General features: G+C 46.5%; 1 protein-coding gene across 2 annotated transcripts; it reads right to left on the reverse strand.

Moving 5' to 3' along the window:
- Positions 1-940: 940 nt before the first annotated feature.
- Positions 941-19,620, reverse strand: RNF20 (ring finger protein 20). Of its 2 annotated transcripts, none has more exons than XM_059492673.1 (21): positions 19,463-19,620; positions 16,660-16,711; positions 15,964-16,130; positions 15,680-15,847; positions 15,415-15,562; positions 15,067-15,249; positions 13,712-13,830; positions 12,745-12,891; positions 12,496-12,573; positions 12,053-12,172; positions 10,645-10,824; positions 10,316-10,451; positions 9,531-9,652; positions 8,816-9,219; positions 8,130-8,247; positions 6,690-6,839; positions 5,513-5,725; positions 3,516-3,641; positions 2,514-2,654; positions 2,088-2,189; positions 941-1,865 (listed from the first exon to the last, which is right to left on the reverse strand). In XM_059492673.1, exons 3-21 carry the CDS (start codon positions 16,090-16,092, stop codon positions 1,689-1,691), a joined length of 2,961 nt encoding a protein of 986 aa, XP_059348656.1. In that variant the 5' UTR covers positions 16,093-16,130; positions 16,660-16,711; positions 19,463-19,620; the 3' UTR covers positions 941-1,688. The 2 variants fall into 2 exon arrangements, with proteins under 2 accessions (XP_059348656.1, XP_059348655.1); XM_059492672.1 differs by having other exon boundaries at positions 15,964-16,134.
- Positions 19,621-22,001: the final 2,381 nt, after the last annotated feature.

Here is a 22,001-nt window from a genome sequence, read left to right on the forward strand (position 1 = left end):
AGGTTGCTGTTCACAGCTGTAAAAGGAACTCTTGCTGCTGTAGCAAACCTCTTTGAAGATGTAGACAGCTTATTCATGAGCCAGGTCCTGGTTGAAGAAGCATTTGTACCCCAAAATCTACCAGCAGCATTAGCACACCATTCTTTAGCCAACATGCTGCCAGACCCTGTAATCCTCGGAGCAACTTCAAGGGAAAGGAAGTTCTACTCTCATTCCTTCTAACAGCTCTTATACCATGGCAGGAACTCTCAGCAGCCCAGGCTCCCCTTGGAAAGGAAGGATGCCATGTTCCTTCTCACTTTTCAGGATTCCTCATAATTTACAAGACTTTACTCATGTATTCTGAATGTTTTCAGCAATACAAAACATGTATTCTCATGTTTTCAGCAAGATAATGAATAGTGTAAGAACCTGTGTTGAACTCCTTTCACTTTGTATGTGGTATTTCCTGCAGGGAGGGGATGGAGGAAGGCAGATTTCCTGCTTCAGGGAAGGGACATCCCTGAGACAAACCTCTGACAGGTGCAACTTCCATTCAAATTAGGTTTACATGGAAAACACTACACCCTAGGAAGAAATGTCACAAATCAACAACTTCCCATTTTGATTTTAGGAGCAGACTTCAAATGCAGCCTCCAAGTACAGGGAGCACTGACACTCTAAGCCATATGACATCCCTTCCAAAATTCCCTCTAGCCATGACAAAATGACTGCAGAAATAATGCAGCACCCTGGCCCTCCTGTTGCATCAGGAATAAGCCACTGGGGACACAGCCAAAGGGACGAAAGTTGCTCTAGCTGGGCATATTTTGAAAGGAGAGGACGGAAGAAATTAGGTGTCTCCACTGTTGAAGTTTAAAGTTTGTTAGAAATGTTTCCAAGAACTGGACAAAGGATGGGAGAGTAGACAGACATACCAGAGGCAGGAGAACCAGAAAAATAAAACAAACAACAGCTTTAATAAGAATTTGTACATAACAAGGTTAATCTTTATGGTAAACCTGCAGCAAAGGAACCACTAGAAGTCCCTCTCTGAGACAGACAGTGACAGCAATGCCTCAGCCTAGGGGAAAGTGAGCACATCAACCAGGGCTCATCAGTGGAATGCTATTTTCTAAGGGTCTCCAAGATCTCTCCTTTCTCCTCTTCTGGATATTTAGATGTGTTGTTTGGGGCTAGGGTTTCCTAGTGCACCAGCCCTCAGGGGTTCTTGCCCTGGCTCAGGAAGATGGACAGGTACCTAAGGAGTTATTCCACTGAGGATACAGATTCATTTCCTTGGTCTCTATTGGGCCTGTTAATTGGGAAACTCTTCCCTCCCAGGAGCAGTGTGAGTCCTTGATAGGATTTAATTAGCATCCAAAGAAGAACCCTCAAATAAAGCTCTCACAAATCTCTGCTGCAGCTCAGCTTCTATCCCACCAAGGCAGCACTTCAGTTCCCACCTTGGCAGTGTGAAAGCGAGGGATGGGCAATTTCCTCTCAGGCACAAAGAACACACAAAAACCGAGGGCAAGACCAAAGGGACCGAGGGCAAGACCAAAGGGACAGGGCCAAGAAAGGAAGCAAGATCCAGAGTGTGTTTCTTTTGAGACCCTGAAGGCCCCTCCCAGGAGACACTGCAGCTCAGGCAGCAGAAGCTGAGAGGGAGGGAGGCTGGCTCGGCAGCAGCGGGGGCTCAGAGGGCCTCAGCCAATGTAGATCCTGTGGAAGTCGTTGGCCCCAAAGGCCGCGTTGCACTTGGGGCACTTGCGCTGCCGGGTGTCATAGCGCGTCTTCACGCACTCGAAGCAAAAGACGTGGAAGCACTTGGTGAGCACCGCGTCCTTCTTGCGCATGTTGCAGCACGGGCACGTCAGGCGGGCCTGCAACACACACACAGACACACAGACACAGAGCTGTGAGGGTACCTGCAGCCCAGGTGCTGTGCTCAGACATGTCTCAACATGAAGGTCCTTCCATTCCTCAGAAGGACAATGTGGTTTCTCCAGTGCCAGAGTACAGACGAGAGATGTCAGATAGTGGAAGTGTGCCTACACATCTTCTGACTAAGGTAAAAAGGGAAGCCGAGGGACAGAGATACTCACCTTGTAATCCTTGATTTCCTCCATCAAGATCTCATCACAGTTGGGAACCATGTCAGGCTTCTTTGTGGTCTCCAGCTTCCTGCGCAACCTAGAAATATCTTCCTGCACAATAACAGGAGACCAAGAGAAGGAGCAGTACATTCTCTGTCAGTTTCTTCAGGGACCAAAGAGAACATGCACCTGGCTAAGTTATGCCACCCATAGTTTCACCCACTATAATCTAAGAGACAACGTGATCCTCTGATGCCACAAGTATTGTCAGTTATCAGGGGACAAAATCTGAAAGAGGCAAGACCTGATGAAGCCAAAGTCAAAGTGAAACTGGACACCAAGAGCAGTTCAGCTGAAACCCTTGGCAAGCTCAGCGTACAAGGAGAAGGACACTAAAGCAGACAGATCTTAAAGGATTGTGCATAGGATATATACCTCAGCCCTTTTGAAGTTGAACATCTCTTTCTCTCTAGTTACTCTGTTTTCCACAATCTCTTCCTGAAAATCATGTAACTTCTTCTGAGCCAGCTCTAGCTGGGCCTTCAGATCATCTGCAAGCTGGGCTGCATCCATGGCCTGAGAAAGAAAACCAGTATATAAGGACCAAACATAGAAGAACAGCTCTAGTGGCTTCTAGTCCCTTGTTATTACCTTATTATCAACAAGTTCTATCATTTAGCTTCAAGATTCCTTTGGGCAGAGCCAAACCCTGGCACACTGCAAAGCCATTAGAAAAACACTAATGATCATCCAAATCTCTTCTTGAGGTATTTTCAGCCTTCCAGCTTTCACATTTTCTCTACTAAAGTGTTCAGAGGCAGTTCTATAGCTGTTAATAGACAGAACTGCAAGATACCTATATCTAACAATCTTCTCTCTTCACCAGCTCTCTTCTAACTTTATAACCAAATGCCCTTGCACCACAAATTGTCATGCTAAGCACAGGTGACTCTGCTGAATTGTCCCCAGCTCCTCTTCACAGTGCTTTCCTTTTTGCCTGTTTAATGTAATTTCTGTACTTCTAAAACTTAACAACAAAGGCAGCTATAAGACTTAGTCTTATTTTACTGATAACACACCTACTTCATTGATCTTAGGCATTTGTTGAAAGTATTCACATTCCCCAGCTGTATTTCCTTTTGCCTCTCCCATCCTTGCTACAAAGGCCTTGACCTCAATTAACTTAATCTGGCTGCTCTTTCTTCACCACAGGTTACACAGAAAAATGTATAACCTGCTTTTCCTTATCAAAGCAAAACATCAGTCTCCAGTACTTAAATCATAATTCTCTCCAGGACTCCTCAGCCTTCTGATACACTCATCCCAAACAAGGAAATACCAGGTTCTGTAATGCCAGTAAGAGCTCAGAGCCTTCCATGCCTCCCCAAGGCAGCAACTCCCCCTCACAGCCCAAGAGGAAAGGAAGGCATCGCTCACCTTGCGTTTGTTCATCTCCAGAGCCTGTGTTCGCAGCCCCAGCTCCTTCTCTCCTGTTCCAATGCTGCTCTGCAGTAGGTGTTCCTTCTCCTCCAGCTTACGCACCACCTGCAGCTGGGCATCCACCTTGGAAAGGGACACAGTGGGAAGAGAAGGAATGAATGCATGCATGCTCTGTGGGTCTTCAGAGCTGTCATTCAAGCTGTAGCTAAAACTACCCCTGCCTCCCCATCACCAGAGAGCACACCTTCAGCTTGCCTTTTTCTCCCAGAGCAGCTGTGCCTGTATCGAGAGAGCTGTACCCAGATCTCTCTGGTCAACACTTTAAAAGTTAGCAGTCAAATATTTGCAACAAAGATGTCTTAATTTTTGGACAGTGGCTTAAAGACTTGCTGTAAGGCAGTGAACAGTTCCACAGTGGCGCCAAGGATGACAGGATACAAAGTCATAGAATGGCCTGGATTGGAAGGGACCTTAAAGATCCTCTGGTCCCAGCCTGAGATAACTCCCTGAGATAACTTCCACTAGGGCATGTTTCTCAAAGCCCCATCCAAGCCTGGCCTTGAACACTTCCAGAGATGAGGCATCCACAACATCTTTGGGCAACCTCCAGCAGTGCCTCACCACCCTCTGAGTGAAGAATTTCTTTCTAACATCTAATATAACCCTGCCCCCTTTCAATTTAAAATCACTGCCTCTTGTCCTGGTAATCTCCCTCATTTTTCTAAGCCCCCTTCAGGTACTGGAAGGCTGCAATGAAGTCTCCCCTAAGTATTCTCCAAGCTGAACAGGCCCAGCTCTCTCAGCCTGTTCTTGTAGCAGAGGTGCTCATTTCTTCTCATCATCTTTACAGGCTCCTCTGGACTCCCTCCAAGAGGTCCATGTGTCTTTCCTGTGCTGAGGACCCCAGAGCTGGATGCAGCACTGCAGCTGGGCTCTCACAAGGGCAGAGCAGAGGGGCAGAATCCCCTCCCTCAGCCTGCTGCCCACGCTGCTTTGGATGCAACCCAGGATGCAGTTGGCTTTCTGGGCTCCCAGCGTGCGCCGCTGGGTCAGGTCGAGCCTCTCATCCACCTGAATCCAAGAGTCCTTCTCTGCTCTGGTGCTCTCAGTGATTTCCTCTCCCAGCCTGTGCCTATGTCTGAGGTAGTTCAGACTGAACCACGGTTTCCAACTCCTCCTGCTTGTTACCAGTATATACAGTTACAGGTAGAATATACAGGCAGAAGTACTATTCCAACAGGAAAAGAACTTCCCACTTTTCCTCACTCATCTGCTCTCCATAGCAGTGAACCCATAGGACATTGTAATGCTCATACAGCAGCCTCAGTTTCCTACAATGACAGGCCCCTTTGAATCCTGATGCATTCCCAGGCTGGTAAGAGGAACACTCCATCCTGGACTGATTCTGGTGAGGACAGTTAATTCTCTTCAGAGCAGCTCACATGCTGCTATGTTTTGCATTTTGGAGCAAAACACTGTCAGTAACACAGCCCTGTTTTAGCTGCTGCTGAGCAGTACTTCTACAGCACCAAGACCTTCTGTGTCTCATGCTGCCCACCAGCAGGTAGGCTGAGGGTGCCCAGGAAGCTGGGATGCCACACAGCCAGGACAGCTGATCCAGCTGGCCCAAGGGGTGTTCCACACCCTACAATGCTGTGCACAGCAGCAACAGCTGGTGGAAAGGCGGCAGTGGGAGGATTTTCAGAGCTGCAGCATTTAGTAACAGTAAGGCCTGATTAAGCCATGCCTTCCTGCCTGCCCCAGGAAGTAACCAGTTAATTAATTTCTTGTTTCGCTTGTATGGACATCTCTGCTATAACTGCTCAACTGCCTTTATTCAGCTCACCTGTTTTCTCACTTTGTCCCTTCTGATTCTTTCCCCTTTCCCTCAGTGGGGGAGAGAGCAAATGGTTGTGCGCAGCTGCCTAAAACAGATAACCCACACCTCCATCTCCCCACCATCTCTCTTGTCCTCTCTCCTTTTTCCCTATTACCTGTGTTTTCAGTGTCAAAACTTGATCTGCTAGCTCCTCCTTTTCCTCTTTCAGCAGCTTATGGATCTGGTTGGACTTGATACGTTCTGACATCAGCTTGAAGTTGGCATCATCCTTCTCCCGCAGCTGCTGCATCAGGCGGATGTTCTGCTCTTGCATGTCTTCAAAGGCTTGGCCCGTGACATCCATTTCTGAAAGCAGGGCCTCTTCCTCCTGGCAAAAGAATCACAGGCTCTGGCCAAACTGTGCCCTGGACCCCCTAGAGTGAGCCTGAACCTTTTATTCAGAGACACCAAACCTATCGAACATGGAGGAAGATTCTCAGTGTCAGGGAACACCATTATCCCAACAACCAGAAAAATGTATTCTCTACAAGTCTGCAGCACAGCAGAGGTACTCTGAATTTGAAGGTGCAGAGAAAAGATGGTTACATGTCACTTGTTTGGCAGAATCAGGTTTGACACAGTCGTTGCCAGAGCTGGGCAGAAATCAACACCCAATTCCCAGCAGCTGAACAGCTGTCACATGCACCAGGGCAAAAATTATACATGTGGACAGCTTGACAGCTTCCAACTAACAGGCTGCCAAGCTGCTTAAACTCACTTTGGCCACTTCAGCATTGAAATGGTAGAGCAGTTCTGTTCTACAGCAACAAGAATCCAAATTCTAAGAAAGTACTCCAAATTCTAAGAAAGTACGTGTCAATTCATTGGCTTGCCTCTATCCTGCTGAGGTGTTCCTGCTCTCTCATTGGATTGAGCCATTTTTAGCAGAAGGTATGTACCACTTCCATGCAAAATATTCACTAAATGAACTGAGGAGGTAATAAGTCTTAAAAAGAAGTTGTCATCTCTTCCCCCAGTGGCTGACAAAATAAAGCCAATTCTCCTCTTTGTTCTTCACCAAGGCCATATGTTTAACTGTTTATTTAATGTTTAATTGTGATTAAACATTTCCCACCATGGCCTGCCTGTGATATCCCAGAGCTGAGGGTGAACGGGGTTATTTTATTGGTGGCTCTTTTGCTTGGTCAGTTTTTTTCCCCTTTGGTAAACAAGCACCAAACTCCCATCCCTGGCCCATACAGATATAAATTCCTTCTCTCTTTCTGGACGTAACCTGAAGGCAGCTCCTCCAGTTGCCCCAGTCAAAAGAGAACTCATCAGGAATTTCTCACCTGCTTAGCCATGGCAAGTTTCTTCTGTAAATATTCAATCTGTTCTTCCACTGCTCGGATCTTGCGGAGGGCATCCTCATCAGCCATCTTCTTACTCTCCTTTTTTTCCTTGTCTTCCAATTCTTTCACCCTCTGCCTCAGTTCTTCAAGCTAAAAGAACCAACCAGAAACAACACTAAACACAAGGATATGCCCTGAGCATTGTTCAGAGCCTGTTTTCCCGAAAATTCTCTGAAACACTCAGGACTGCCTTCAAAGCATGGCAAAAAAACCCCAGGTTGTTTTGACAGTGTTACAGGCAGATGTACCATTGAGATGGGCTGTAGGCCCAAGATCTTGACTTCCACACCTTTGAAAATTTAATTTCATCTTTTATCAGAGTAGGAACATCAGTCTCCTGCAATTGTACATGTATATAGGCTCAGAAAGCCTCTGCTCCTTTAAGGCCATCTGGTCAAGGACCTTCTTCCATACAAGGAGGGGATTAGAGGAAAATGAAAAGGTAAAATAAAACATACAGAGATACAAACTTGGCAGACAAATGGTAAGGGAGGCAGTGATGAAAATGAAACCTGGTCAGTCACACTAAATGTTGAGAGCACATGAGAGTGTAAAAATATTTACTCCATCAAGATTATCTGAGTGTGGGAGAAGGAGAAAACCCAAAACAAAATATATAGAGACACAAACCTGACAAAACAAACACAGCTACATAAAGAGGAAGCAAACCTCCCCAGTCACAACAGTTTCCAAGAAACTATGGGAACCACTTCCAGGAAGATCAGCTGGGACTTTGTAACTGATGACACTGTAAAGCAGGAATGGCTCCTGAACTGGGACAGCTGCGGCAATTAAGAGCGGCTCAAATCCAGAAGAAATGTGCAGGGAAATGGAGACCAAGGATGAACAAACTGGGGTTAGATGGAGAAGGGTATAAAAGAAGCCAGTCCCATGGGAAATATGGGCAATCAGTACACATTTGTCTGGCTCAGCCTTGCCCACGATCATCACAGCCTGTCCTGTCCTATCTTCTTGTATCTTTTCATTACACATTTTCCTAAGTATTGCCATGTAATCTAACTCTTTACGCCATGTGTGTGTGCTGCACAGAGGAAGTGCTGCCTACAGGTAAGATCTGCTTGTGAAGAAGGCAAGAGGGGCTTGGAACCGCAGGGGTCCCATAGAGAGGGACATGCTGGAACTGAAGGACTCTGCAACTGGGTCTGTGCTTATGAACCTAGAGATTGTTGTGTGAGTGTGCCTGCACTAGGAACTAGTCCCCGTTTATCTCCAGACCATTCCAATCTCTAAGTGACAAAGCTGAGAAGACAAACAACCCTCAGTTCTGAGGAGAGAAACAACACAGTTCTGCTACAGAGTATCTGAAAAGAAGTTTAAGTAACACATTAAAAAGAAAAGAGGAAGAGAAATTTGGAATACCTCAGCTTTTGCCTTCTTCTCAGCTGCCATGAGCTGCACTTTGTCTCTCTGCTCTTTAGGGGCAGAGCGGTACATATCTAGCAACAGTTTCATTTCCTTCTGGCTCTCCTGGGCCTTCCTGGAGAAAGGCAGACAGACCACAGTGAGAACACAGCAGCAAAGCCACACTGTTACACAGCCAGCACCACAGCCTGTCAATATTCTTTCATCTCCCATATGGATATGGAGTTGTTGGTGGCTCATTTTATCCTGGTAACATAAAACAGCAGCTGAGTATAGGCTGGAAATAAAACATTTTCAGGCACACAGGTTGAAATGCAAGACGTAGCCTGGAGATGAAATACATATCCTAATAATACCTACAAACTCTCCACCTCTGCTTTGGGAACCATATAGGAGTGGGAACACTGCTGTGTCCTCTCTTAATAACCTACTGCTGTGAACTTCTGTGCTGTTGTTATGTCAGCAACAAATCAATATTACTTGACTCACACCATGAAGTATCTGCTTTGGTAATTCATGCTTTAGGCTACTGCACTAACCATATCACAATCAGATACAGAGGGTGTCAAGAAACTCTCTTGGTTCCCAACTCCAGTGATGCTGATCCCGTAAAAGCAAGAACACATGAACACCCCAGGCTTGGGGACTGCTCACACAGGAAAGGGAGAAACAGCAACTCTTACTTGAGCTCAGCCTTCAGCTGCTTGATCACTTCAGCCTCCTTCTTTCTTCCATCTTCATGCTTCCCTTTCTCCTTCTCTTTGGACTCTCTCTCCTTCTCTGATTCCTTTTGCTTCTGCTTTTCCCGCTCCCGCTCCTTTTCCTTCTCTTTCTCTTTTTCTCGTTCTCTCTCTTTCTCCTTCTCCTTTTCCTTCTCTCGTTCCCTCTCCCTTTCCCGTCTCTCCCGCTCCCGTTCCTCTTCATCTCGCCTGGCCTTCATCTCATTAACATCTTCAGAAGCAGCCTTGGGAACAGGCACTGGGGCAGAAGGATCATCAGGCTCCTGCTTGATCTCTGCAGGTTCCTCCTTTGTGTCTTCAGTGCTGGACTGGGACTGGAGGAGAGCACTGCCACTGCGAGAGCGGATCTGGTGTGGAACAGGAAGAGAGATGACCAAGAAAACAAATGTTTAAGTTCTTAGCCAGGAGTCTTCCTTATCCCCTTCTCCCTTGTCTTCCCAGATCCATGCTTCCACGCCCCATTTTCATGGAGCACTACACAGCTACAAAGGAAGACCATTTGTTTGGTCTAAAGAAGCAGCAGACAGCAGAGCTCTATAGAAAATTTCACTGCATCCTGCACAGCGTATCAGAAAAGTTGGTATTCCTGGCAAGGGTGACAGCATTCCCCCTTCTCCTAAGCTTCTTCCCTCTTTTCTGGCATTTCCGGCTGTGTTACCTTGCTCAGGTCAGATTGGGCCTCTCTCAGTTTGCGCTTGTATCTCAGCACCTCTCCCTTCAGCTGGTGGTTGTGATTCTGGAGGCTGCTGATGAGGTGACGCATCTCCCGATTAATGGGACCTGCAAAAACAGAAACACCTCTGCAACAAACCACACTTCCGTCAATCTTCTTTAGGACTTTCATGGAGATGGAGAACAAGGTAAGTGACAATGACAAAGAACAAAATAAGACTATCACCACTCTGCCATATAACAGAGCAACACAAAACATTTGCAGAAGGAAAGTCATGCCAGTTTTATACGCAACCATAAGTCCTTGCAAATTCATAGTCCTAAGTTCCCACTTAACATTCTTTTTATGACCAGGCGCCTAAGGGAAACATGTCATGTTACAAAAGAAATCTGATTTAAATGCTACTTCAGAAGTAATTTATTTATTCTGATGAAATTTAAGAATCACTGCTTTGCTATCTAGATTGTCCTTACAGACTTGGAAATGAATCCTCTCCTCAAGTAATTTTTAATCATGCAATACATCCTGCCATAAACCAGAATTGTTAGCAAAATGTACCTATTATGCAGCATCTAGAAAGTTGGATAACATGGAATTGGCCTCCCAACAAAACAGGTGAACAGCTTTGTTTGTTGAGATGAGGAGAGATGCCAGAACAAGTATTTAATAGCAACAAGGAATCAACCCATGCATCCTAGCGCACTGTAGCCCCTAAGGGGCATTGGTGGGTAGGTGGTGTTTGTTTTAGGGACAGCAGAACAACACCTTACCTGCTTGCTCATTGGCAGCAAGTGTCTGTTCAAACTCTATCCTCAACATCTCATACTCTTTGCGGACTTGTGCCAGGGTGTCCTCCAGCTGAATCACCTCTGTGCGTAGCTTCTTGTGAAGGCTGACCTCATCCCTCTGAGGAACAAAAAGGAAACAGAACTCAATGCTCTGAACCTGGAGTATCTCACCTCATCAATATCAGGCACCACCAGAGCCTGAATTATTGCCAGAAACGTCTATTTCCTGAGCATTTGCAGAGGCACACAGACCCAGCAGTGATGGCTGGTGGCACGGCAGAGCTCCCAGGCTGAGGGAGCAGAGGCATTACCTCGATCAGTTCCACCTGGCGCTGGTGCGTGGCGCGGGTGCCGTGGAGCAGCGTGCGGGCTTCGTCAAGGTGTGCCTTCAGCTGCAGACTCTCATTGTACAAAACAGAAAACTGGGACTGCATGCAACGATATTCTGGGGTCTCCTTCACAGCCTCTTCCACTGCCCGCCGCAGCTCAACCTGGTTGGGACACAAGAAAATGCCACAAAAAGAAAATTATCCCCTTGCCTTTGGTTTCTGTCTCTCAAGACAGAAGAACAGTGAATCAAGCTGCCACAAGCAAAGACAAAAGTAGAACTTGAATAGCACTGCTGTGAAGTAGGTCCAAATGATATGATTCAGCACCAATCTTAAAAAGTGTCTGTGTTCTCTTCATGCGCTAGGCCGCTTCTCTCACACAACCACAAGATGGAAGTTTTTGAATCTTAGGTCCTGAAATAGTTTCTCTCAAAGATATGAGCTTGGAAAACATAATAAATTGTAAACACTCAGATCAATAAAGATGGACACATAGAAAAGTATGAGAGAACAGAGGAAATACACATGCAAGTAGGCATTATGTCAGCCTTCTACCACTAGATAACTGAAAGAAAGAGAAATGAAAGAAAATTCCAGAGGTATAGAACTGAACTGCAAAAAAAATAGTTAGCAAATGATTGTGACTAGCTGCAGTGAAACAGACACATATATACATGGAGTCAGCTTAAAAGTAATTACAGGGCAAAAAAAAAGTTTTTAGCTAAAGACCACTTCTCTCTAAACAACTTCATGTGGATAAACAGAATTCAGAGGTGCCTCAAGACAGTTTTCAGCATCAGATCTCTGGATTTAAGTTACTGAGACAGACTTTTCTTATAACTGGCATGACCACTAAGATGAAATTTGGATTATTCTCTCCATCATACACTTATCTACCACAGAGCCATGGCTTCTTGTGTTACCACTTTTAAAACATCACAAACTCACAGGCTGTCTCCTATCTATCCATCCCCCACAGTGGGGAAGACAGAGGTTCATTGACTCTTTCAAGAGCCTCTCTCCCCATACAAGTTCCTTGATTGTTTCTGTTCTCTGGTTCCACTTGCATAGGGCATGGGGAAAGCGGAAGATGGTAAAAATCTGAAAACAGTTTTACCAGACATGGTTAAAATGGACTCAAAGATCAGAACGGGACACGGGCAGGAAACCATTACAATTTCCAGCAGTGGCCACGCGGTGTCACCAACGCACTGAGCTGCAAGTGGAGCCACAGATCCGCTCAATTGTACCTGGAGCAAAGTGTAACACAGCTAAAGAGCAGGCTCAGAACAGACACTGCAATGAGGTTTCTGCAGACGCAGCATTGCAAAGCTGAGGGCTGCCCATCCCACAGAACACATTCATCCTCACACAGCTACAGGTGTCTCACCTTGAGCTTTTCATTCTGTGTTGTTACTTCCTCAAGATCTTGACGCAGTTCCTCCAATTCATTAAGGCGATTCCCAGCAAGCTCTTTATTCTCTTCCAGCTCTGCATTCATCTCCTCAAACTGTTGGGATAAACTGCTTGTAAATCCTACTGTTAATGTGTCTCCTGAGAGTGCTAATGAACTATCTGTTCATGCAGTAACAGCAGCTACAGACCGAGCAGTCGGGTAACTTGACCAAGCGAGACACGAGTCTAATTCCACCAGGTGTTTCTTAAGTAGAAAACTCATGACACAGACAAAATGGCTTGTCCAGAGTCACTCAGCTTTGTGGCACAGGATCTAAAAATTATCTAAAATAAGTATCTAAATTCTGTTCAAATTGTGGCCCTTGTTCTCCTTGAATGTATTCTTCCCCTTGCCAACAGACAAGCTCCTGACCTCACCTTGCGGGCATTAATGGTAATTGTTCCCCCATAGAGGCTGCTCCCAGCTCCATACACCTTGTAGCCTTTGGAATTTACCTGCAAGAAATACAAGAGACCCAGTGAAATACTGACAAGAGTGATGCAGCAGGTCCAAGACTAAAGAAAGAACACTGCAGGTTCTCAGTTCTCCCAGCAAAGTCCCAGAGAGGATGACACACACCCATCCAACACCACCCCCACTTCCCAGGTCTCCTGGCCAGCACTTACTCGTTCCAGGACATCGGCCAGGTGGCGGTTGAGCCTCTGCTCTCTCTTGCGGATCTTGTCAATGTCCCACTGCAGGTCATCAATCATGGTCTCCAGGACAGACACCCGGGATTCTGCTGTCTCCACCCTCTCTTGCAGCTTGGAGAACTGCAATCAAAGGAGTGCTTTAGCCAACACATTGCATAGAGCCAACTTTTCCTGATGCTGCTCAGGAGTCATTTTGCCCTTATTCATCATGTGCTTTTTATCTTTTGCTGTGGTGACAGACTATTCCATGAACTGTCCCGAATTTTACACAAGACAGCAACAAAAATAAGTCAAAACTGAAAATTGAGAAAGAGCAGGAAGCTGGTAATATCTGGCAGAATACAGAGGCAGCCACCGCAGCTGATTCGAAGCCTTTTTTGATTTTAATCTTTTCAATCCCTATGTCCATCTACTTTAGAGAGCACCTAAGTGCTCAGATGTCTAACACTGTGCAAGACCAGCATTAACCCAATTTTTAAATGAACTGAAATCTCTCAAACAAATGCTGCTACTAATGTGAATCCTTTAACAACTGGGATCATCCTGTAACTGATATCATTACACTGTCAAATTACACGGAGAAACCAAGAAATTCATAGTGACAGGGATGTCACCTTGACTGTTCCAGGTGTCTACACAGCCACCTCAACATCAAGTGCCCCCAGTTTCGCTGCTCTCCTCTCTTCTTTAAAATTTAAATCCATTCAGTTCACTGTCTCACTTACATCCTTTCCTTTAGTGATGTAACAAGCAAATCAACCTAATTTATACAGAAAATCTATGTACAGCTCTCCACAACAACAACCCTTTTTGTAACTTTCAAACCATGCTCCTCCTGTGCCTCTCCAAGGATAGGAACTTGTGCCTTCCAATCTATGGGAACCATAAATTATGCTAAGCAGGACCCCAAAGCAGATTTCTTTCTCTACCCTGCTCATACCTCCTGAGACATGACTCTGTGCTTCTCCTGAAGAACATCAGCCAGTTCCTGCAGCCGTCCATTCTCGTGTGACAGGTAGGTATTCAGCTCCACTACTGCTTCTTCCATCAGTGAAATATCTGAAAGGTGCACAAATAAAAGGGAATTAATGGAAATCTAGTTTTGATTCCTGAATAGCAAAGAGAGAAAGAAAACAGAAAAGGAGACTTCTGGGTCGAACGTTGGTTTAATTTACTTCGGCCATGGGTGCTTCCTGAGGGCCTGATCTCAATCCACAGAGAGCTCTGACTTGCACTCCATAAGCAAAAGGCTCTGCAGTTTAACAGTGCTGCCCATTTCTGACCCGGGGGCCATCCCCTAACACCAGAGACCACTTGAGCTGTGTCTGTGCCAGCAACCCAGACCATGCTCTTGGAACCCAGGGACACTCGAATGCTGCCCAAATGCATTCATAAACCTGCTTGCAACAGGTGGCCCAGGGTGACACATCAGGCCAACACACCATGACACCATGTGACAACCACAGCACTGCGGTGACAGGTGAAACTAGAGCACCTGGAGACAGGTTCACATGGCACCAGTGTCAAAGCTACTACAGCTTATGACTGCCAGCCAAGGACAGCAACATGTTCCTACACCCATACCAGACTTGGTCAGAGCACACAGAAGGCACACCAAGCATGAGGTGATATTTCACCCAAGGTTTCTTTCAAAAGATTAAAAATCTTACCTTAAGCTAATGATGTCTTTTCAACAGTCATCTGAGTCTAAAGTGAATCTGCTCCATTAATTTTTAGAAGACGGTAATTTGGCTTTCTCTGCAGAACTCTGCTATGTTCAAAACTGACAGCTACACTAAGCACACCACACCATGAGATAGGTACAATTTTGCTCAGGACTCAGTGGAAACTGAGCAGCTTGTTATTGCTACACCTTCTACTAAACCTCAAAGGAGAAGGAGTCCAACATCAGTTAACAATGCTGATTTCACTTCTTTACTTGTAAGCGCGAAACCTTTTATGTGGTGGCTGAGGACAGGTGGCTGAGGAGGTTCAACTGTGCTCTCTGACTTCTCAGGCACATGAACACAGTACTGGCAGAAACAAGCTGCTTCTTAGCCCAACTGAGAGCCTCAGCAGAGCCCTCAGCATTCAAATACAGAGGTAGATACGATGTACTTCTAGCACATGGTCCTTTAGAAGAGGTTTTGATAACAAGAGTTTGGAAAGGCAAACAAATTCATTTTAGAAAATAAATGCACATGAGAAGGAGTAGACCTTAATGTCTACAATGCAGGATCAGGTCTAAGGTAGGGACAGATAAGCATTCTTGAATACCTGCCACCTTTGTCATACCTCCACTATTCAGCTTGTGAGACAGCACATCCACTTTCTCCTGCAGCTTGTCATACATTGTCACAATCTGGGCAACAGCACGGCGGGAGGACTCCACACGCTCCTGCAGCTGAGATTCTATTTCCTCACTGGTACTGCTGGCTAGAGTGGCCAGGAAGGAGAATGCTGGCTCCAATCCTTCCCCTGGGAACATAAAGGGGTGAAAAAAAGTAAGTGTGCTCTAGAAGGTAGCATATCACTGCTCTTTAGAATCACAAAAAAAAAGGTCTGTCAGCCTTTAGAAATGGACATCGGCATTGTCCACAGCTGAAATCCACCTTTCCCACTGTCCCCAGACAGGTGCCTCACCTCGTTCCCTCTCATCTTTGCGCTCCTGATTACTGTCAGAGTCTGGTTCAGGTTCCGGCACCACCAGTGCTTTTCTTTCAGACAAAAGATCTCCAAGACCTTGGTCCAGGTCGAAGCGTTTAAGGATGATGCGGATATTTTCATCAAACTGAATGATGGGACAGGCAAGGCAAGACAAGATAAAGAATGGATGTGAACAAAAGGAGTGCAGTGGTACAGGGGAGACAAGAAAACTGTATATGAAGTAACAAAAGCTGTTCCCAACCTGATTCCAGTAGCGGTTGATGATCAGCAGGGAGGCATCGTCGGTGGCCTGCCGACGCTCCAGCTTCTCAATGTGCTCCCGAAGCTCATCTTCGATGGCCTGGCGCTGGTCGAGCATCTCCGCCAGCTTCCGGTTCTTGGTCTGCAGGGTCCGGATGTCCAGCTCCTCCTGGGCACAGGGACACAGGCCAGGTCACAGAAGGGCTCACCATGACCCCAGAGACATTGCTGCCTCCAGATGAAAAAAACCAAAGGATGGAGTGGGGGTATGCAAGGAAGATATACCGTTGAAGAAACACCACCAAGTTTAATGGTCTCCACAGTGGTGCCCGAATCTTCAACCCCTGCCTTCTTCTCCGGAGGTGCAGAAGGGCCAGGCTCTCCAGCCGTCCGTTTATTGCCAATTCCAGACATGCTGGCTGAAGTGTACAGATTCCCACCTTCTCCAAGTTCTTCCTGAACATTAAAGAACACTATAAAAAAACCGCCAAATCCCTGCAGTCAGTTTATTTGGGGTTTTTAACATGGTGACACATCACAGTAACAAAACGCCCAAAACAGAGAAGATCATGGAACTAGAAAGATTTTGAAAAATATTTGTTGGGAGGAATGGACTAAAAGTGGAAGACTGGTAAAGGACTGTAAATCATTGAAGTGACATTGCAGCTGGGAATAACTCTTGACAAGGCAATGAACCTCTGGCACTAAGGGCAATCACATCTGTAATACTGCACCTCTGCCCACCTGTTGCTTTGGAGAGCAAATTTGTTTCTGTTTGTTTCTGTTACTTTGCTTCCACAAGGAGCACTGTAATAGAAACAAATTTACTCCTTGTGTTCTAAACAGATCGTGCCAGCCGGTGCTGACTCACACATTCTGGTCCAACATTAGTAAAAGACACCAGCAGGATCTGCACTTCAAGCAGAAAGCCAATGAGGAAAATATCCACTGCTCTGTAATGTTAAAATTGAAGCACTGTACCTTATCACCCTCCTTGCAAAAAAGTCTTCATCCAGGTGCACTCTCTGCTTTTCTGCATTAACAAAAATGAACCAGGTTAGACTTTGGCAAACAACTGAAACAGTGTGTATGTGCACCAGTTCATTCCACAACAACCAAACTGTTCCTATTGAATCTACACACAAAGCCAGTCAAAGCTGAGGGCAGCAACACCCTGGAAACAAATTAGCCCTGTATGTAGAGAGCCCACAAATCCTACAGAACTGAAAAGCAACTCAGAGCCAAGGCTTGTAAAGACCCATTCCGAGAGTTTTGCTGTGTACCAGGAGAGATGCAAACATGTTTGAAGAGAACCTATTCCTAACCCACAGCAGTCTGAAAAGCTCTGGACTAACAGAGAATCACAGAACAGCTGGGGCTGCGAGGGAGGACATCACCTGCCCTGTGCTCCTGCATGGAGCAGGCTCAGGCAAAGCAGGTTGCCAAGGGCCCTGTCCAGGCAGCCTGAGCATCTCCAGGCATAGAAACTCAGCCATGGCTCTGGGCAGCCTCTCTAATGCTTGATCACCCTCAACAATAACACAGGCTTTTCTCATGTCTGAACAGTATTGCCTGTAGTTCCCTAAAATATTATTGAGCAAAATTACAAGTGTATCCTCAAAAGGTTTCCAGCACAAATGGAGCAGCTGGAAATGAAAAATGGAACCAACCAGATCTTCTCTAGACGTGAGCTGCATTCTTGTCCCACAGCCACTAAGGCTGTGGCCTGACTGAATGAAACCAGAAGTGAATGAAGTGCAGACCATACCAGTAAAACCCAACCTGTTCCATTTAAGCCTATAATAGAATTTATGGTCAAACCAGGGGTTAGGAACTGAACCTTCCAGTTCTCATCTGCTTTAATTGAGCAGTTCTACTGAAAGCAAGAAGGTCATTGCCTTTTGAAGATGAAGCTGGTACCCTGCTTTGCCAAATCTCAGTATTTCACAAGCATCTCAGTGTGGCACTGCCCTTCATCATATGCAAAACAGTATAAAGACTATTTCTAAGTGAGTTACTAAAACAAATCCTGCTGAGTTACAGCACAGATCCTGTGAGGTATCTTCTAACAGAAACATTAAATTATATCTCAAATTTACAAATTGCCATGGAACCATTTTCCTTCTCTTAGCCTGCAGCAGCACTGACTTTAGCTGGAATTCTGAGAGCATTGGAAGGGAGCAGCTGTCACTAAAAACATCTCATTTGTCCCCTGTCAGTCCAGCAAGCCACCACTGCCCACTGCCTTTCACACTTTTTGTCCCCAGACAAAACACCCCTTCCACTGCCTCCTAGCACCACCCCCCTCAGCCCCAGGTCCCCTCTCACCACTTCCTCACACACTGTACACCAGAACCCAACCCATTAATTTTTTATGGCCACCTTCTCTTTCACAGAATCATTTACAATGGGAAAAACCTCTGAGATCAAGCCCAACCTATGAACCAACACCACTGCATCAGCCACTCCACAGCACTGAGTGCCACGTCCAGCCAGGGACAGGGACTCCACCACCTCCCTGGGCAGCCCCTTCCAGTGCCTGACAATCCTTTCTGCTGCTCACACATAGAAGAAGTAAAGGACTCCAAGCATGAATGCACATTTCTTTGAGTGTCAGATTTCCTTTTTGACACAGAACAGCTGATCTGCTCTGCTACTTAACAGTAAGTTTTACTTACTCATTCTGTATTTGCTTTTAAAAAAGGTGGATTTCTGATTACAAGCCCTATTGATTGAAGATTTTCTCTTCTTACTTACTACCATTTTACAACTAAATCCAAAACCTTTATTACATCTGCCACCACCTGATGTTCCTGCTACAGTACAGAAATCACACTACACACGTATAAAACTTGAATTTATGTAAAGACACAGAAAAACAGAAATAAAAGCATTGGGCAGATTTAAAAACTGCTTTTTGAGTTTATACTCCCCAGCAGGAACTCCAGTCAAACAATGATCCATCCACAAGCCTAATGGGGATTTTTCCATGGCTTCAGGTCAAGCTCAGCAAGAATATTTTAAGCATTGGAGGAGAAAGGGGAAAACCCCCAACCCTTTGCTCTGCTTGGCCCTAGCATGGCATGGATAGGGTGCTGTGTCCAGTTCTGAACTCCTCAGAGTCCAGAAAGACAAGAAGCTGCTGGAGAGGTTCCAATGACAGCCACAAAGATGATGAGGGCTCTGGAGCATCTCTCATATAAGAAGAGACTGTGATACCTGGGCCTGGTTAGCCTGGAGAACACTGGGAGAGGATCTCATTAATGCACACAAATATTTCCAAGGTGAGTGCCAAGAGAGTGGTCCAGACTCTTCAGTGCTACCCAGCAACAGGATGAGGAGCACTGGCCATAAACTAAAACCCAAGAAGTTCCACCTCAACATGAGGAAAAACACTGAGGGTGGCAGAGCACTGGAACAGCTTCGCACGGACGTCGTGGACTCTCCGCCTTTGGAGACATCCTAAACCCACCTGAATGTGCTCCCCTGTCACCCGCTCCAGGTGACTCTGCCTTGGCAGGGGGGTTGCACAGGGTGATCTCAACCAGACCGATGTTGTGATCCAACTTCCCACACACACCAGCCGCTCCCACACCTCCTTCGCTCTCTCATATCCCGCGGGGATCCTGCCCCTGCCCCCGGCATCTTCCCACAGCGCCAGCCGGACTCCCCGCGGGTCCGTCCCGCCCTCCGCGGGTGTGCGCTACCTCCAGCCCCCAACGACCCCTCCGTCCTCCACATGGCCCCCTCCCGGCTTCCCCCGGCCCACAGCCGCCCCACAGACCCGCCGCGGCCGCCTCGTCGCTGCTGTCGCCGCCGCCGCGCCCCGTTCCACCGGCAATGGCCGCTACGGGCCGCGCCTTCCGGCCGCCATTTCGCCCTCACCCGTCATGGAGGCGCCGCTTTGCCCTCGCCCGACATGGCGGGGCTGCGGCGGCAGCAGACGCCGGCGCCCTCACCCGCACCAAAGATGGCGGCGCGGGCGGAGCCGCCCCCGCCCACACGCGGCCCCGTGGAGCGACCGCCTCCCTGCCCGCCCCGGGATGGAGCCTTGTCCCGGCCGGAGCGGGCGGGAAGGGCATGGGAGCTGCTTGATGTGGGTTAAGCGTTCTGTGCCGGCCATGGTGTGGCAGCAGGGTCGGGGCAGTGAATGTCTCCCTGCATTCGGCACTGGAGAGACCACGCCCGTGCTCCCCTCCAACAGCGAAAATGTTCTGCTTTCCTCCGTGTTGTTTGAAGATTAACTGTGCGAATTGTGCAGAGACATCACAACAGATGAGGGAAAAATTACAGGAAAAAATCTGAGTGGTAAGGAGAGAAAGAGAGGGATTAATAATACTTGTATTAATACTTGAGATACTTTTGTGAAGAAGATGGGGGAGCCAAGAAATCCAATGCCAGTGCAGAGAAAATCTTGCAGAAATTTTCCATTACTTAGAGTCAGGAGTGTGACAAATATGGCTGCTTTTTCCTGAACCTCGCAGTCCTTCGCTTCCAATTGCTACAAGAAGGAGTTGAGCACTTTACAAAATTACCATTGGTTAAGAATTGGAGTGACTGAAGCAGAGTGTTTCTTGGAAAGGATGTGCACGCTTTTAGCATAAGCAGAGGGAAGCCCGCTATTGAGAAACCACCAAAGACTCAGAGAAGAACTGATGTTGTGTAAGGAACAGCCTAGAGAGGAGACAATTTTGAGCTTGCGGTGTTGGTGTGCTCAGGCTGTGGCCACAAAAGGAGACTTGAATGGACTGAATCTCCTGTAAACATGAAATGCACAGCTTTGTGACCGGGGTTGTGCTGAGCATCACCCATTACCTGTTCCAAACCTCTATTCCAAATTAAAAGGACCTACCAAACTTCAAATACTGTCTTTCCCTCAAGTTGTTGGAGTAGTAGTAGCCACCAAATTTGTTAATGAAAGCCCAACACATGGGTGTGAAATGCATCCTCTTTGGTAAGGTGGGAGGTGGAGACGCAGCATGGTGAACTATTCACATATTACCCTGATGTGTCTGCAGATGTGCAGGTAAATTTGGAGCTTTGGCACACCCAGGACGGTACCTAAAGTGATCTTTGATCCAGCAGAACTGTTCTGCTTCCAAGGGGAAAGGCCCTATGGGAGATGGTCTGGGAGCTGATCTCTCTCCCACCTGTTGCTGAACCTGAGGTTGTTGTGAGCAGTAGGCTCTGTCCTGGAGAGCAGAGGGAAATCCTCTCTTTTGTGAGAGGATTTGTGTGCCTGGAGCCCGCTGAGGAAATAGCAGAGCACAGATTCATCCCAAAGGTGGGAACAGAAGAGCTTTGGTCAATCAGCTCCAGGTGCTGTCAGTGGCAGATGAAGAAAGGGATTGCAGGTTGAACACTCAAGGAAAGAGGTTGGACAAATGGGCCCAAGAACACAAGAAGCAGCCAGCCTAAGACAATAAAGCGGAAAAGTGACATCTTCAGGCAACCAGTGATTGGGCAAAACAAAATAGTACCCAAAACACTCAGAGCAGACTAACTGCCCTAAGAGAGATAACCAGATTCCAAATTCAGTGGAGCAAAGCCCTGCACATTAATATTTCTGGGGTAAAGGTCTATTTTTGTGTCAGCACACAAATCAGCCTTTCATTTCCCAGGCTGCTAACTGGAACCACAGCAGCTGCTTCGTGACAACACAGTGCCAGGCACCACAGGAGAGCAGGTATGAAACACAGCCCTCGTTGTGTCCTGTGGCAGCTGGCACATCTGCTCAGTGCCTTCTAGATCAGATCATAGAGGGGAAGTAAAGGAAGGAAAAGTCTCAGAAAGGAAAAAAAGGGAAAAAGTAGAAAATGCATATTAGTGGAACGTACTTCCAAGTAAAAGTACCAGACCTGTCATATGTCTGTACAGGTCTTTGACTTCAAAGCAAATATAACTCTTTTCCTAAGAACAATTATAATAGATAAATAAGATGAAGGGCTTCTACTTCCTAAGCCCCTTAATTTCCTTGTACACTGGCTACAGACAGGGTGATTCTATCTTGTTCTGCTATTTTGATCATTGGTGCTTTGAAGCAAAAATAGAAACACCAATGTCTTAAAAGACACTCCTTTCTTAATGGCTGATTTGTGCAAGAGGCACTTTCATGTGTGATAAGCAATAACAAGATTAATTTTAAAAGCTGACCTTTGTCCTTGCTCAAAATTTTGTCCTTGAGGTTTGTTTTGGTGTCCCCTCCTCTTGGCATGATTTTATCCTTACCTCATTGTAAGGTAAGGATAAAGCACATTTTAGCTAAGGTTGTGCTCTGAAAATAGGATAATTTTTGGTTTTCCTCTCAGGTATTGTGAAGTAGC

Source organism: Ammospiza nelsoni, chromosome Z, assembly GCF_027579445.1.
Source record: "Ammospiza nelsoni isolate bAmmNel1 chromosome Z, bAmmNel1.pri, whole genome shotgun sequence".
Taxonomy (NCBI): Eukaryota; Metazoa; Chordata; class Aves; order Passeriformes; family Passerellidae; genus Ammospiza; species Ammospiza nelsoni.